This window comes from Squalius cephalus (assembly GCF_949319135.1).
Source record: "Squalius cephalus genome assembly, chromosome: 21".
NCBI classification, from domain to species: domain Eukaryota; kingdom Metazoa; phylum Chordata; class Actinopteri; order Cypriniformes; family Leuciscidae; genus Squalius; species Squalius cephalus.
In genome coordinates this window covers 26,192,769-26,211,234 of record NC_137142.1, presented here as the reverse complement: position 1 = coordinate 26,211,234, position 18,466 = coordinate 26,192,769, and the positions used below count along the sequence as shown (strand labels likewise).

General features: G+C 37.4%; 1 protein-coding gene across 7 annotated transcripts in view; it reads left to right on the top strand.

The window, feature by feature from the left end:
• cep170aa (centrosomal protein 170Aa) overlaps nt 1-18,466 on the top strand; it is a 44,988-nt gene that overhangs the window by 12,304 nt on the left and 14,218 nt on the right. For all 7 annotated transcript variants that reach the window (XM_079856317.1, XM_079856316.1, XM_079856315.1 and 4 more), the window contains exons 4-10: nt 2,257-2,338; nt 2,990-3,045; nt 3,242-3,413; nt 6,996-7,133; nt 11,018-11,476; nt 16,270-16,811; nt 18,344-18,445. In XM_079856317.1, coding sequence (XP_079712443.1) covers nt 2,257-2,338; nt 2,990-3,045; nt 3,242-3,413; nt 6,996-7,133; nt 11,018-11,476; nt 16,270-16,811; nt 18,344-18,445 — 1,551 coding nt within the window. The remainder of the gene's footprint in view (nt 1-2,256; nt 2,339-2,989; nt 3,046-3,241; nt 3,414-6,995; nt 7,134-11,017; nt 11,477-16,269; nt 16,812-18,343; nt 18,446-18,466) is intronic.

The following is an 18,466-nucleotide window of genomic DNA, read 5'->3' as shown; positions in this document are numbered from 1 at the left end:
GCACAATAGTATAGGGTTCAGTAAATGAAGTTTACTGGTAATAAAATCAATTCATTGTAATAAATAAATATTTATTGAGCAATAAATAAAACCTCTTACATAACTAATGTCATATTATATTTTATATTTGTATTTGACCAGGCAGCCACATAAATGTGGTTTCTTCATAACATGTCACATTTACAGCCTCTTTCTTCTTACACGAAATTATTTCAGTTTAAATCACATCCATTATTTAGTCGGTCAGCATGTAATAATGTACAAAGGATAATGTATTTTTGTACAAAAAATAAATACAGGCTAGGTTCTTTAAAATATTTAATTTCCATTTTATGTTCAGTATATTCAGCCTCTTGTTGAATCTTGACACTTTAGATTAAATACAAACTTCCCTCTCCATACTTGATTCTTGAACTATGTGGTAGTTCTAAACCTTAGTAATATATTGAGGTTCAGCCTGCTTTTCCTGAGTCTGTGCTCTGTGTTTGTGTTAGATTATGTTTGTCTGTTTGAGGTCAGTAGAATCTCCATGACTAAATCAGAACTCGTGGGGCCACTCACACAAATTACAACCTCTTCCTGTTGAGTCATGCTTAAGAATTCCTCTTCCTGTCCTGTTTTGGCAGGAAATGGCTATTATAGTGTGTGCAGCATATTATCCACCTTTTTTTTAGCAGTTTCAGTACCGTTTAAATTTATGTTGACATAAGATCCTTTTTCAACAAAACCCTCACACAACAAGCCCAGGCGTTGCATGAAACTACCATATTCCTTTAGTTGAAGTTGGCACATGTTGAAAACTGAACAGAATGAAGGGAAATAACGTGCAGTCGGCCACTGAAGAGCATGCAGAAATTCCCCTACTATGACCCCACATTCCAGCAGAATATCTTAAGGTCTTTGGATATTGTTGAAAGGACAGAGGAGGAGATTGATTCTTTTCAATGGAAATTTTAAACTTGAATGCTCTAGAAAATGCTTTGTCAGTGCGATTAGCTCCCCCTCTTTGTTGGGCTTTGCAGGAAGTGGCTGATATTTGAGAGCAGACCTTACAGCTCGCTATAACCACCTTGAAGGTTTTCAGACTTTGTGAGGTGGCTCTCACTGTAGTGAGATGTTTAGAGGGATCTGTAAAACATTTGTTCACTGAACTTTTGAAGTCGAACTCATTAAATACTGAATGGCAGGTGAATGGTAATGGGGATTTGGAAATCAAGGAGATTTTTAGATTAAACCATAAGCTTATCATTATTACTCAATTTGTATCATTTTAAAGTGGATTTTGAAAAAAAAAGCCCAGATTGAGCTGTTTAATCCTTTGATAATTCGGGAAAGGAAAGTCTTTGTTTTGTTTCTCTATTCCTGTATAAAATACCATATGAATTCAGATTTAGTGTTTTGTGGCTTTTAGTTTGTGTTTGTTACCTTTGAGATTATCTATATGCTAGAGGCTACTAGCTATGCTAAATACTTCTAAATGTTGATAATTTCCTTTTAGCATACGTATATGCACATTTAAAACTTCCTGTCGTTCTCTTCTGGGGAAAACAGCAAAAATATTTATTTACTCATCCTCTTTTACTCATCAATATTGACTACACGTTTGTCCAATCAAATGCTCTCAAATGAGAACATCCTTCCCTCTAATACAATCTGCCTCTGACTAGCAAATAGCAAATCATGGTTCAAGACTGTAACTAATTAACTACAGTAGGAAATATATGGAAATATGTGAATGCAGTAAAAAAAAACGTATTTCCAAGTGAAACAGAGTATTGAATAGAGGGCAGGGTTCCCTCGCTCATTAGCAGACTGGCAGTAGGAGAACGCCATTCCAGAGCGGAAGCAAAAGTTTCAGATTTTGATTAAAGATTACCAACACAAACAAGTTTTTTCTGCATATTAACTTGCACTAGTAATGTGCACAAAGTAAACAGGGTCGATATTGATTTCATGGGAACTTTAAGGCTCCATAAATGCTTTCTACCATTTTGTACTAGAAGTTACTTTTTACCTTTTTTCTAATGTTTTTAATTAACATTGTCTTTAAAGATTCTATATACAAAACAGTTCATATCCATTTGTCTATTCTCCAAACCGCTTGTCCTATGTAGGGTACAGTACATATTGTGAACTAGAAATTAACTTCTGTGTCTGTGATTTGAAATGTTTATAAAAGTATTTCAGAACCAGTATAAGTAGATATACAGAACAGCTCTTTAAAATGTGAATTTGATTTGTCTTTTTTATTTTCAGACATTTGTAAATGATGTCAGGATCCAGGAACAGATGTACATCACTTTAAAGATTGATGACAAACTGAGGTTTGGATATGATATCCTTCAATGCACTTTCCTCTGAAAGCTTTTAAGATCTAGGGCCAGATTTGCTAACAGCCTGCGCCAGTCCAAACCCTCTTTTGGTGTTAAAAAAAACTACTGTCAGGATTTACTAAAGACACACAGTGAAAAATTAATGATGAAAAGGCATGGTCACAGTTATTTTTGCAGCTGACCTTAATGCATATGCATTTGTAGGAGTTTCCCTTTCAGACGCAAAAGGAGAGTAATCATGCAGCGTGATTTACTAAGGTTTGCAGTAGTCAATTAACTGGTATTTGCACCATTGTTGCTAGGAGGAGGCACCACAGATCACTGAGAGCACATGGTAGAAGGAAGAAAACTCTTCACTCATGTTCATTTATTTGGAATGCCAGAGGAAGACATTATCCAATCATGTCGGATAGTATTTATAGTCGTTTGTAGTATTATTCTTATCTGATTCATTGGAATTTAAATAGTTAATGCACTCATAATTTGGAAGATTTGTGTGTATGTGCATGACAAAAAATTAGAAGTAGGCTTAGATGTATATGGTTTCATGGACTAGTATTTGCGAGTGTTGCCCATGTGTGTCAACATTGTCCAATAAGGTGGCAGAAAGTTATTTATATAGCTATTTATGAGTCTTCCTTAACTTGACTCACATACCAACCTGTTCACTGTGGTGCGAGGAGAGCTACATGTGCCAGAGGAGGCTCTGAAGGTAAAACAATTACTACATCTCTGAATCGTTTAACATAGCTAACAATATGCTGGTTCATCAATTTATAAAGATGTTGGCACTTGTATTATCAGAATTGCATGTGCTTGTCTTATGTAATTTATTTATATTCCTGAAGTAATGTCTGATGACAGGTTTCTGGCACTTACTGTGTGTTCTTCTCCCTCCTTTCTATCAGCATGAGAAGTTCACCAGCCAACTTCAACTGGGCAAGAAGCCCACCTGTGCAGAGCCCTTAAAATCCCCCAAGTCTTCTCCAGACAAAGCCAAAGTGAAAAAACCTTCAGAGCCCATTGCTGAAACAGCAGGCAAACCTGCAGAGGCTAACAAAGGAGATGAAAAGATGCAAGGTAAAAAACACTTTCATGATGTCAGGATGGATAATTGTATTTGTATCTTTAAACTACTTTGTAGGTGATGCAAAACAATGATTCATCATTAAATAATGTGACTCTTTAAATGAGTAATGCTGGACTAGCCACTGCTGGACCCCATCTGACTGATCCATTGTCCCTTTTCACCAGAGCAAGGTGATATAAACCAGCTCGGTCTGTTTTTATCTAGGAACTGGCTAGCAGCAGGTGTAAGTTACCTTCTGCCATCTCATCTCAGGTCAAGCAGGCCAGGGCAGGATTCAGAAAATCCATTAACTCTCCTCATACAGTAGCAACACAAACATTTGACAGTTGTGAAAGATTAAAAACGTCCCTCTGGCTATAAGATAATCGGGCCGATTTTGGGCCCAATTTTCTCCTTCCAACAATCCTAGGTAAAGTCCCAATTATCTTGATGGTTCTACAGATTATCTTATCAGATTTTCCTGTGGTGTGATGTGTGTTAAGAGTGACTGAATGTGCTTGGAAGAACATCAGGGCCGCAGTGATCTCAAATCGTAAATATCTAACATGTTGAATATTTACAATCATAAATCCTGTTGTGTGGGGGAACCCCGAGGACAAACCTGGGTAGATTGTCATGTGGAACGAAACAATACCAAATCAAAAAGAGAGCTGACGGAAGACAGAAGCGAAACATTACTTTTTTCCCCCGATTTTTCTGTAAAAAACAGTCCAAACACTATTATCGCCATTTCTTCTTTCCCGCCCTCCGGCATGTTTGTTTACTCTAAAGTCACGTTTGACCGCAAGAGATTTTTGCAAGATTTCTAGTATTTACAGTCGAGGCTCTGGTTGTTTGTGATTGGAATCTGTTAGTGTGTGGTGTGCTTTCTTGGTCACGTCCTGGCACTTCACATATGATATGAACAAAACTGTTAAATCTATGGTTTTTTATCATCATGTTTGTGATCTCTCACATTTTAAAAAATCTTTTAGCGTGGGCCAGCCTTAAAGAGAATATTGCATCTGTTTTTTTCTCCCTGTAATGGAAAATGGAAAAAACTTGTCACAAATGGAAAATTAAGGATGACATTGTCAACTCTTAATGGCTAGTAGGGGTGTAAGAAAAAATCGATACACTTGAGTATCGCGATATTTTATTTTGCAATACTGTATCGATTTTCAAAAACGCAATATCGATTTTTTTTTTATTTTTTTTTTACGTCCAAAAATATTCATGGTAAGACCGTAAGACAGTGGTTCGCGCTTATGTTGTTTAAATCCCTACCACTAGATAGCTATGCTGAGACGCACCACTAGTGTCCTCGCCAGGCTCGCCTAACGGTGCGTGTCCACTGGACATTTTAGGATTGACAGCGGACCGGAGAAAGCGTTGAGAGCGACCGAGAGCGTCAAAAAGTTGGGCAGTTCCTTTAATACAAATATCAAGCGAAACACGCAGTCGGCAGCCAATTGCTGTGAGGTTCGGGATGTGAGGTTCGGGATGTGACGTCTGTCTTGAGAGTTTAAACATATGCAAATTGTGCCGGAGTTTATGCTGGATTTAGTGCGTAAATCATTTTGTTTACAAATTAGACATTGTGCATTTGTTATATATATGTTAAATATTTCATTTTGGATGTGTTTATTGTGATTATATTGGCTGGTTTTATAAAAGTTTATACAATTGAAAGGATATCTTTGCTTGGCGCATTTGGAAACAAAGCTTATTTCTAAATGCAATCGCGTGCATCGTTCCCACCAAACGCGAATAGAGCATCTGGCGCGAGTGATTTCAATGTTAAGTCAATGCAAAGACGCGTTTACGCGCGTCTGGAGGTCCTGCGGCACGAGGCGTTTAGCGCGGCGCGGTTCGCCTCATTCGCGCGTCCAGTTCTTTTAAAATCTTTTATCACATAAAACTTGATTTCAATATATGACACATTCATTTTGTTCACTTTCATCCACTTTCATTCATTTTCGTCCAGTTCACGTTGTTGTTTTGTATTGTGACAGGGGCTATGTACCTATTTTCTTTTATTATGGCCTACTTGAGCATATAAAAATTTGCTCACTAAGAACCTGTGAACCACAATCCCAAACTGGCAGTTTGATTTTCTGTGTACTGAATTGTTTACCTAAAGTAAACTTCTTTGACTTTTATGCACATCATGTCTTTTTTAAAATATTTTTAATATATTTTACTTTAAAAAAATCCCAATATATCGCCTTATGCACAGTATCGAAATATATTGCAATATATTGAATCGTGACCCATGTATCGTGATACGTATCGTATCGCCAGATTCTTGCCAATACACAGCCCTAATGGCTAGCACAGTTCCATTAATTTTCCATTGATGACCATTTGTGTTATGGGCATGAATGATACTTCAGGTCAAGCAACTTGATGAGGAGAGGTGTTCTGTTCATTTTAATCACATAGACTTATTCACAGAGTCATATCTAGGTTTTAGCATATTAGAGAGTATAATTGGGATGGGCTCTTTTGACTAAGATGAGTAAGCAACCACCTAGCAACATGATAAAAAAACAGACACCTCAGCAACCCCATAGCAACGCCTTGGTAACCATCCACAAAAATGTAGTATTGATGGTGGTGAGTTTAGCACGGTCTAGCACCACAAATTTTTCTTTAAAGTATGTCAAAACGTATTATAAAATAGCTAGTTCTGATCCTTGATTATGATTGGCTGAGCAGCATTCGAAGGTGTTGTAAAATACTCTATAAACACACATCTGTGACCTCATAAAATCAATATTACTGCGCTGCTTCTCTGTGTGTTTCTTGACAACACATTGCTGAAGAAGTACATTGCTTGACCGAAGTATTATTTGTTATCAATAGATAATAATATTTTTGTTGCTGTAACGTCATGCCTAACAACAGCCCTTATAAGCTGTTCTAAAATCACTGTAAACCACAGCTTCATGGGGTTTATTTGAGACTTTAACCCATCTAAACACACATGTAGTTTATGTGTTCCCCATTGTAATTAGAACTGTGGTCCAGCCCTGTCGTGGAGTGCTGGGTATTTAATAATAGGGAAGGGAACAGCTCTACGCCCAAGCCTGTTTTTCACCCATCAGTGTTTCAAGGGTGGGTAGCGTTTAACATGCACTCTTATCTCATTGCCACCTGGTTATTTCATCCTGCTAATTGTCAGGATTGTCTAAAAGTCCCTTAGCCCCTGGCTGTTAAAGTTGCATGATCCATCTGTGATTAGCACATGACTGCAACACTAGGAATCACTGAATCAATATCACTGAATCAATTCACTTGAGTTAGGAGTGATCCTGTGCCATTGGAAAGTGTTCTGCCCTCCACAGATCAGAAACAGACTTATTTAGTTTCTACTTTATGAAATTAAGGTTCAGGTTTGTTAACTAATGTTTACAAATGAAAACTTACTGTAATGTGTTATTTTATTCATTCATTCAAGCATGGTGCGATCAGTGAAATATGTAAACACGAACGCGAATGTATATGTAATATATGAGCATTGTGTATACTGTATATATATTAATCTTTGTGTCCTCAAAACAAAGCTAACATTTTCTTCTCTATAACAGGCGATATAGCTGCCTTGCACAGGGGAACCCCATTGTACGGACAGCCATCCTGGTGGGGCGATGGGGATGCAGATGATGAGAATTCCTTTAAACAAGAGAATAAAATACCTGGAAAGAAGCAGGAGAACAGCGGGACAGGTAAGACATCCCAGAATCCTTTTAAACACTCTCTGTTTGCTCAAAATATAATTTTAATTGGATTGTTTTACTAGAATAATTTGTATTTGATTTGGCATTCTGTACAAATATCTAGTATTTTTGTCTTCATTTGTTTTGTTTTTCATTTTTTCATTTGTTTCCATAAAATTATTTTTGTCATCATTTGTTTTCCATAAATATTTTTAATTTTATCAAATGAATTTTATGAAAAGAATTTACACTATTTTAAAATTAAGTCTCTTATGCTTTCCAAGGCTGCATTTATTTAATAATAATAAATTTAATAATTTATTCCTGTAATGGTAAAGCTGAATTTTCAGCATCATTACTCCAGTCTTCAGTGTCACATGATTCTTCAGAAATCATTCTAATATGCTGATTTGCTGCTCAAGTTACAATTCGTATTTTTATCAAATATAGAAAGGACAAAAAACTATATTTATTTGAAATAATAGAAATCTTTTGCAACATTAATTTATAAATGCTACTTTCACTTTTGATCATTTTAAAGCGTCCTTACTGAATAAAAGTATTAATTTCTTAAAATCTTACTGACCCCAAACTTTTGAAAAGTAGTGTATCTTCATTTAAGTTTGTATTAAGTACATTTATCTTGTTTTTAGGATATTTAGGTATTTTACTGGAAAATAAGAAAAAAAATATTAACAACAATCTCAAAAATATATATATGTCAATCCTTACATATGTCTATATGTCCAGAATATTTCTGATTCATAAATGGCAGAGAATAAGTCATTTTTCCACAAACTGCTTCATTAGACAGCCACATGGAGATGTTCCCTAACACAGTTTGAGCAGATGTAGACCAAAGACGACAGTTGTCTCATACAAAGGGTTTGTATTGTTTGCTGTTTAATCCAGGAAAAGAGCGTAAAATATACTGCTGATTGAAACTGGCATGTTGCAGTGTGCTTTGATCCAGGGGTCTGGAATCCCATTAACTTGCTCCGTATAGGAGTAATGGGATTGTAGATTACTGAGGCTTTACCACAGCAGGACATCATACGTTTGCTACCGACACTAAACTAGACAAGTGCACTCAAAATACAGCAAGGAAAAACCTATTGTGCCCTTCATCATCACACCATTTTGGTTTATGCGAAGTCAGACTATCAGATCTAGATAATGTAATTCTAGCCCGGCTTTGTCCAGCATGTAAACATGGCCTCAGCATTGTTCCCTTGCTCCATGGTAACAGGTGACATGTTTTATCCAATTCCATCAAATATTCGATTAAGTATTTGTTCATATATACTTGAACAGAGAGTTTGCCCAATGTAACCCACTGTAGCTTGATTATAACTGCACATGGAAATGTACTGAATGAGTGCTACATGTTTAGATTATGAACAAGATATAATAACAGTTATTTGACAAAGATAACCATAAACATGAGTTTTTTAGGTTTATTTTTTTATCATGTGTACTACTTTTATCGGTGACCCCAGAATAGACCATCGAAAGATCTTAAAGCACTCGTGCCCTTGAGCCCTCTTAATTTATTTAACTCAAAACAGCAACGTCTCTGTCCAAAGACACAAAATCTACTCCCAGAAGAAGCCTTGTTCCTTTATGAGGGAATGTTGGGTAAATATATCTCGAAGGGGTAGGCAAGTGCTGGCACACTGAATGGCATTGTTTGACAAAACCTCGCAGTCTTGTTCAGGCAATGAAGATAGACTCAGGTTCAGGAGATGGCAGAGTTGGCAAAGGTTCCAAATGAATCAGACTTATTTGTTTCAGACTTGATAAACCTCTGTGCTGCCACACACAGAGAGAGAGAGAGAGAGAGAGAGAGAGAGAGAGAGAGAGAGAGAGAGAGAGAGAGAGAGAGAAAATCATTCATGCAACAGTCCACCACATCAAAGTTCCAACACCTCCCAGGGCTATTTTAGGCGGCAGTCAAGGCTGGTTTTTCGAAGGCAGGGACTCACAGGCCAGCGTAGGAAAGGAAGAGGAAGAGAATGTAAAGGGAACCGTCTCCCTTAAGAAGTGAATAGGTTCATTTGTAGACCGGCCCAGCCCCCTCCATCTCCATTGTCACGGAGGCGTGTTTGCTTTCTCTTCTGTGACACCAGCACCGTTCATCACAGAGGCTGCCACACATGCTAGATTTGTAAGTATTTTGAGTATTTGAGTTGTTGTACTTTATCAAACATAGTTAATTGAATGTTAACTTGCTAGAAAACATGTATAAGACCTTGTGCTTCATTAGATTTTTCTTTGGTTTCTTTGGTTATACTAAGCAGATTCCCAGTAGTTAAGTAAAGTTGAATTCTATAGGTTAGTGCTTTTCTGTTGACTGGGTAGTTGTATTTTCTAGTTTACCAGAGATTTAGTTAAGCTAAATGGAGGATGAAAAGTAGCATTTTTGCTTTGGTTAAGAAGAGGAAGTGCAGAGTATTTTTAAAAATAGGAAGCTTCAGCTGCACTATGATTGGTCAGAGGATTAACTAGACATACATTTAGGGGTGGAATTGTGGAAATTTAAGTGGAACTGATTCAGATGCATTACTGTGCCTGTACATTTTCTAAAGTACTAATATTTCTTTAAATTTAACTTTGAAATCACACCTCATAGTTTAAATGTAGAATCTAAACCAGTGGTTCCAAAACCTTTTGCTCCTCAACTTATTTTTTAGGTTCCTTATACACACCCTCTCTCTACCTACATTACAGGATGTCTACATTAGAGTTGTTTTTTTTAGACGCCATGTCAAGTTAAAAGTAGTTCAGCTCTGAACAGTTGTTTTGCTCCATTCTGTTGTGTTCCACCTAGTTAGTTTTGAACACAAGAACACATCCTGTGTGAATGACCCTTATGAAAATGTTGAAATCCCATCTTGGTTTGTTTGTTTGGTCTTAATGTAGACAAAAGCTCTAAATCCTGCTTTGCACAAATAAGTACAGGCAGACATTACTTGTAAATTTAGGGCGTTCACTTCAGTCAGAAATTAATACTTTTATTCAGCAAAGATGCATTCAAATAATAAATGCTATTCTTTTGAACTTCCTATTCATCGAAGAATCTTGAAAAAAAACTAAGCACTATTAATATTAAACGGTCTTCAACATTGATAATAATAAGAAATGCTTCTTTAGCTGCAAATCAGCATATTAGGAATGCAATGCCAATGGCTGCTGAAAATTCAGCTTTTCCATCACAGGAATTAATTACATTTTAAAATATATTAAAATAGAAAATAGTTATTTTAAATTGTAATAATATTTCAAAATATTACTGTTTTTACTGTATTTTTGATCAAATAAACAAAAGAAATCTTACAGACCTCAAAACTTTGAATGGTTTTATACAATTCATATTTTTTACATTTTAATATTTTAACCACAAGCTTAATATTTAATACTGTGTGTATATATATGACTAAAGTACAGCTCAAAAATAAGAACAGTTAAAAAAAATGCCATAAATAAGATACAGTTCATAGAAATCTCCGTCTCTGGCGACCTTAGGGTTGAGAACCTCTGATCTATATATCAGACACAGTGTCATTTTTTTTCTTAAGCCAGCTAATAGAATGAAAATTGGTAAAATGGTGCAGCATTTGTCAGACTGTTTGTCACTTCCAGAATTTAGCACCATGTCTAGGGTGTCAGAGCATCTGTCCTCAGCCAATTATGTTGTTATAGTGCCATTAGCCGTCCCATTAATTCTTGTCATGTGACAGACATTAAACAGTGGCTTTGTCCTGACAGTGATTCAAATCCACAGTCTTGACGTTTATAGCTAGCTGATCAGATTTTGTTCGCTTTGAGGCTGTGACCCTTAACTCATAGATGATGCTTATTTTTCTTCTCTTTTTTTTTCTGTGGCCCCACAGAGAGCAAAGAGACCAAGCGGGGTGATAAATCAAAGGAAAATGGTCTGGGGCCTGTAGGCGCTGAGCCCAGCTACTTTGAGATTCCCAACAAGGAGGGACAAATGGCACAGAACAGCATCCATGAGATCCCAACAAAGGACACTGAGGGCGCTGGGGCTGCAAAATCAGACACTGGCAATGCCTCCGCACAGGCCAACACCTCATTCACCATTGAGTTTGATGATACTTCCCCAGGGAAGGTCACCATTAAAGATCATGTGTCTCGTCTACGACCTAAAAAATCCCCTCACGTTGGCGGTAAAGACCTCAGCACCCTACAGGCAGCCATCATGGCCTCTGAGAGCAAGGTGGCTGACTGGCTTGCCCAGAATGACCCTCCTCTAGTGAGGCGTGAGTCCACAGAAGAGGACAGTAAGAGCATCAAGAGTGATGTGCCTGTTCACTTCAAGAGGCTTAAAGGTACGCCATTACACATATATTTATTCATTTAGCAGATGCTTTTAAAGTGCCCCTGTTATGCTATATTAAAGGTTCCTCATTTTGTTTTAGTGGTCTCCTACAATAGGTTTACATGCATCAAAGGTCAAAAACACTTTAATTTTCTCATAATATACATTGCACATCACTTCATTTCTCAATCTGAAAACGTTTAGTTCAAAGATTCAGTCTCTCTAATCCCCTCCTTTCCGTGAGCCTACTCTGCATATTGGTCAAACGGCCCAGTTTGTTGTGATTGGTCTACTGCTTGCATGCCTTTTACATGTCGACCTCACAAACCAAACTCTTCCAGGCCTCAGCCACAACTACAGTGTTTGAGGGCGGATCAAAGTAGACGTTGTTTGCGGGCAGCCAATGAAGACCAAAAGCTGGAATTATGCACATTTTTTACATTGTTACATGGTGTGTAACAGGAAGTGAGACTTGAATAGAGTGGTGCAGGTATGACATCACTTTGTTGGCCAAAACGCAGAAGCGAGTTAGCATTTTAGCACTTCCGGTTCCATCGTCCCGAAGTCAATGGTTTTTTTGAATGGGGTTTGGTTAAATGGCTGAAATAAGGTCTGTGGTGAACACAAGCTCAAGACACATTCACGATTTGTTCTACGACATAAAATACATGAGTGTTACCCCATTCCTGATTTTTTTGAAGCTGTTGCGTGTCTTGAAAAAGGCGGTTAGGGTTAGGGTTAGGACTACAGAGGCTGTCGAGGAGATTAAACGTCATCACGCCGAACAGGTAACTCGCTTTTACAGCCTTGTTGTGCTTATAATTGTGCTCTTATAAACGTTCTGGGAACATGGTTTTAGATACAAACTGAAAGAGTTGTTGGAAGCTTAGTGGTGGTGACATTGAATTAGTGGGACCGTGGTGTAGTCCGTTTATAGCCTAGCTTTAGCTTTTTACTTCTGACGACTGCATTTAGGCTTCAAAATTCATAAAAGTTGTGTTCATCTGTTATAATTATCTTGATGAACAAAACGTGCAAGTATCATAAACTTTTGTTGATCACAGAGCTTGTTTTTAACAATAATCCAAAAGCCTATGGGAAAATCCCATTGGATTTTTTTTGTTGAGATAACCAGTGTGATGCTAACTGCCGGTTGGCCTTCAAAGTGATGTCATACCTGCACCACTCTATTGCTGATAACTTGTTTCAGCAGTTCAGAATTGATTCTTTCTTTTAGACAATATTTTTTATTTGTCATGCACTTTGGTATTTAAACCTTTTACATTCACAAACAGCTATATTACACGCTGCATGAAAGGTAATATTCGAAAAAGCAAAATAGGAGCACACTAAATGTGAATAATACGAGCAGAAGCAATAAACCCAAGGGAGAAAACAATACATGTAGCACTACCATAGCAAAATACCATAGTTCATCTTTAGAACAGAAAAGTGCAGAAAAGTTTGTTAGTGTTTCAATGGAACAGTGTGCCTAAAAATGACAATTCTGTAAATATTTTCTTGCTCTTCTGTCATTTCAAATCAATATTTTTTCTGTGGAACATAAAAGTAAATGAAACATTATGAAGCAGTTCATAGTGACCAGGGACCAAAATGAAGGAGCAAGAAAACATAAATAACCACCATTTAAATATGCAATTAGTCTTCTGAAGGTCTCCGATTGCATTATATAATGACCAGTCCAAAATTTAACACATAAATTCATTTTTAGCCCACATTTATGTCCAGAACGAAAGAATGTGTTTTGGCCTCCAAGACACCATTTTGTCTAAAGGGTTAGACACAAGCCATTCTCTGTGAATAATAACTTGTGTCTATTTACCTTGAAATATAGAGTAAGAACTACTTTTATGGTGCTTTTTTTTTTTTTTTTAGCTTGAAATCCCCGGGTCACTACAGTATAAACTGTCAAGAGCTGCGAAAGAAAATCTTCCAAAATGTTAACGTTTGTGTTCCACAGAAAAAAATAACATATGAGGGTGGGTAGGAAATTTCCTCGTGAATTTAATGTCTCAAAGCCATAAGGGAGATTTTAATAGTCAGTTCATAATGAATGTACTCAGAAGAGATGAGTATATGACAGAGGAAGTACATAGTGGCTTATTTTGGGAGCCCTGAAGGGGAAAAAATAGCTTTGACTTTTCTGTCAGCTTGAAGCTTCCAAAGATAATGCCTGTTTTCTTCACTCTGTTTCAAAAATGTATATGAGCAGTGATGTGGATTCATGCATTAATTTTTTATTTTTTTTTACATTTAATACAATTAAATCACGTGAGGCATAACCTCTGAAATCTTATGGCCTTCCACTCCTTTTCATTAGCTGTACTGCAGACTTTCAAAAATTTTCTGAATTTCTCAAGGCTGTTAAAGGGATGCAGTAATGATGACATCAGCAGATTCATGTACTGAACTCTCCAGCCGGTAGACAGGTCGTGTAGCGTCAGCTGCATTTCCCATTCCAGAGGATTATCTGCCACCTAGCACTTTTAAAACCCTTTTTTCCCTTGCACCCACTGACAGAGCTTAGCAAAGATTGCGGTTAACGCTCGACTTTCTCCTTAAACTCTCCTTAGGGAGCCATTTTCTAGCTGAAGCAGAACTGCATCGTTTTACGTTCTATTGATCAGTCTGTGTGGTGATTTAGCTTTGAGATCTCCATTTATACTAGACCTGATTTTAAAAAACAAAATCATCATCTTCTTCAATGGGATGCTTCCCTTCGGTAGGACTTTTCTTTGTGAAAGCTTCAGCATGTCGCTTCGGGACGGGAAAGCCCGCTCAGCTCGCCATCGCTTGATTCTGTAATGAAATGGGTGGTAATTTATGAGAAGCGTGTGCTTTGCAGCCAAAGGAGCGCGTATAAATTTGAGAGCGTATGAATCCACGTGTGAGCTCTAAGCAGGACTGATAATTGGGGAAGGCTGGTGGACTATGCGGTCTATCCAGTCTCAGGCGTGGTTCTTTTAGTGCTTGTGTTTGCAGTTGTCTTTTGGAAGCTGCATTGGTGCTGTTTGTTTTGTTGGGTGCGATCTGAGAACTGGTGAGTTCAATTGTTCTTTCGATTGTCCAACGGTGAGTTAGATATTTGTTTTGATCATTTTAGGGATTTGTTTCTTGTTTGAGGTGGGAAAATAGTGTAATGGAATTTGGAGAACTGGAGGAAAAATGTATTTAAAATTCATGTAAAATATGACATAAATATTCAAATTCATGATCTCAGCAGAGTTGATGTAGTTTTTCATTTAGTATTTTGGTTTTCAATTTCAGTTTATTTTTAGTTCGTTTTAATGGTGCTGAAAAACTGTGTTTTCAGTATAGTTTTCCATTGCACCATACTCAGTTATACATTTTATTTAAGTGTGTATGTTATTTATTGTTTGAGGGCATTTGGAGAACTAATTGCCTTAGTTTTCTTTGTAACTTTAAGCTGCACATTATTTGTTGCAACCACTTTGCTGCACTCTATTTTATTATTGTGGTGTCATTGATTTCAGATTTACCTACCCTTAAAAATCATTTGCAAAAAGCATGCTATGGTTGGTTGGTTGTTTTACATGTTGATCAGATGCCCCTTCCTATCTTATTGGGCAGAATAGACACAGTCTGAAGTCAGGCTTGAGAGGTCAATTAAAAACAGACCATACCATTTTTTTTTTTATCCGTGAGTCTGTTTAGTTTTCATTAGTATTGTTTTATGTTGTTTTGTTTTCATCTTCATAATAGTTTGTTAATAATAAAGTTGGATCTCAAATGATTAAGTAGATACTCTACTTTTTCTACGTTTTGTAGTAAGATTTGTTTTTAAAGATGTCTCCTATGTTCACCAAGGCTCCATTTATTTGAACAATATAACAGTAATATTGCGAAATATTACAATTTAAAGTAACTGTTTTCTATTTGAATATATTTTAAAATCTAACTTATTCCCGTGATCAAAGCAGAATGTTCACATGATCCTTCAGAAGTCATTCTAATATGATCAATAAACATTTCTTATTAATAGCAATGTTAAAAAATCAGTTTAGCTGCTTCCGTGATACAATTTTTCAGGATTCTTTGATGGAAAAAAAAGTGCAAAAGAACAGCATTTATTTTGTAACATTAGATAATGTTTTACTGTCACTTTTATCTATATAATGTGTCTTTGCTGAATAAAAGTAATAATTTATTTTTAAAAACAAATCTTACTGACCCCAAACTTTTGAACGGTAGTGTACAGAGCTTGAACTAGAGACAGTGAAACAATAATACAGGTGAATTCCTGTATTTGTATAATTTAATACACATGTTTGTTTTGGTGTTATCGTGTTATAGTTGGAGTAAATGCAGTCTGACTCATAGAGGGCTGGTGGGGCCAGCTCTCCTCTTTCAAAGAACATGCTGTGCAACACAGAAGAGCTGCTTTGTTTCACGCTCTGTGCGTGAAAGGCCACTGTCGGAGTGGTGTAGTTGTTTCTCCCAGTCTCTCAGAGCAGAGGCTGTCACTTCTGACTGCATGCTGCTTCCTCAGCCGACGAAGCTGAAGAATAGACGACCCCCTCCTCCACCTCTTATTTCCTCGCCTTTTCTTCCCTGTGCTCTCGCTGAGAGTAGGGCTTAGTTAGCGTCCAGAGACTTGCAGTCCAGCTTTAACGTCCATCAAAGCCTCAGGGTGGAAGCGTATGGGGGGGGTTGTGTTAGCTCTGGTTAGGTTTAAGTCTGAAGTTGTGCGCTTGGTTGAAAGCACTGCCCTGTTCTGTGTCCGGATTTGCCGTAACCCCTCAAAACGATCTTCTGTTACAGGCAGTAAACACGAGGATGGCACGCAGAGCGATTCCGAGAACGGCTTGGGATTGCGCTTTGGCAGCAAACGCCACGCCGCACTGGAGGAGCGTCTGAGAGCTGCAGGAGTTGGTCGGGTCAGAACAGAGGGGTCGTCTTCTGTGAGCCGCACAGCCTTCATGATTGAGTTCTACGACGAGGATAACCCTCGCAAAAGACGCTCCTACTCGTTTTCGCAGACCGCACCGCTGCTCGGAGGAGTGGCAGGGGAGGGGCTTTGCCCTACACCGCCCTCACGTCCTAAGGTCGTCGCCACAGCAGCGGACGGCAGCAAGGGCATGTCATCGTCTCTGGCAGCGGTCGCCCCTACGGCTGCTCGACTCCTGCTCAAGCAGAAATCGGAGGAGCCCAAGGTGGCGCAGAACCCTGCTGCTATTGGTCAACCCAGTCCCACAGATGAGGCTCAGAAACAAGACGACGAACAGAGTGACAAGGGCACGTACACCATTGAACTGGATAAAAGCAACCCCGAGGAAGAGGAAGCAAGGCGAATGATAGATAAGGTATGACAACTTCATTTTTAACCCTAACCCTAAAGATTGTCTGACACACAATCATATTGACGTGATTTCATCTGTTAAACACTTCAGCATTTATCCTTCTACAGAATGGTGGAGTTTCCCTGTCATTAAACCTCATCATTATTCACAAGACTCATGTTAACAAGACACTTCCCATTTGTGAGAAATAGAGGAAATGACAAAAAAATGGATAGCTATATGGAAAGCAGAAGTTTAATACTTAGGGATTAAAGGTCAGAAGTTTCGGAATATCAGTTGATATACAACATTATAAGAGCTGTAATGATTTCCAACATGCGAGTGCATTGTGAAGGTTGTGTTTATCCTGGAAATCTGTTTCTGAACATCAAGCAGTTTGAGTGCATCTTGCTGTGAAGCTCTGTTTAATGGCTTTATAATGGCTCTCATGTGGCCAACCAATCAACTCCTCCATTATTCACTTTAACTTCAGGGAGTTTTAAAGCCTTGCCTTTTAATGCATGTCTGGGTGCTATTACTTATGGATTGTTTATGAATGTTCATGTATTTAATTATAAAATAACATGGAATACATAAGAAAACTGCGCAGTTTATGGGTTTTCAGCTATAAATGATGGGTGCATAAAAAATTCTTAACATTTTTCAGCCTCCTGATGATTTTCAATATACATCTCGTCATTTACACTATCGTTCAAAAGTTTGTGGTCGTTAAGATTCTGTACGTTTTTTTAAAGAAGTCTCATATGCTCACCAATGCTCCTTTTATTGATCAAAAATACAGTTAAAACAGTAATATTGTAAAATATTATTACAATTTAAAATATCTTTTAATATGTTTTAAAATGTAGTTTATTCCTTTGAATTTTCAGCATCATTACTCCAGTCTTCAGTGTAACATGATCCTTCAGAAATCATTCTAATATGCCAATTTGATGCTGAAGATGATAATGTTGAAACCAGTTGTGCTGCTTAATATTTTTGATATTATAAAAAATAAAATAAATAAAAATAAATAAATAAATACAAATAAATGTCTTTACCGTGACTTTTGATCAATTAAATATGCCCTTGTTGAATTAAAAAAAAAATAATAATCTTACCGACCCCAAACTTTGGTAGTGTAAGTCTTTAGAAAAATGTTAAAATGAAGATTCAACCAAATTAAAAGCAGATTAAATTCCTCCCAATATTGCTTAATTTTATATTGGCATCAGAATAATTAAAAATATATGGTGAAGATTCAATATATCATCAACAAGTAAATAGTTGGATGGATAGACAGAGATATTAGTTTTAAACGGAGTGACTGTCAATAAAGATGACGTAAGTTTAATTTTAAACATCCTGTGTTGTAAAGGTGTCTCTATTGAACTGACATACTTCCTGTTCGTTCCTTCCTGAGATGTTGTTCTGGCTCTGTTGCTATGGAGTCTGTGCAGCTGTGTTTATTTGACCTCTTTTCGCCACATAGGTGCTGCCATCGTGTCGCAGCTCGCTGATTCTCCTACATGTGTTTTTGTGTTTGTCATGTGTAGGTGTTTGGGGTGGAGAACTCTCAGGATCCTGGTTGTCCTGAGCAACGGGAAGCAGGTGGAAAAGTGAAGGAAGGCAAGAAGCTCAGTTCCACTGTGTCTGAGGTAAAGGCTGAAGTGAACATA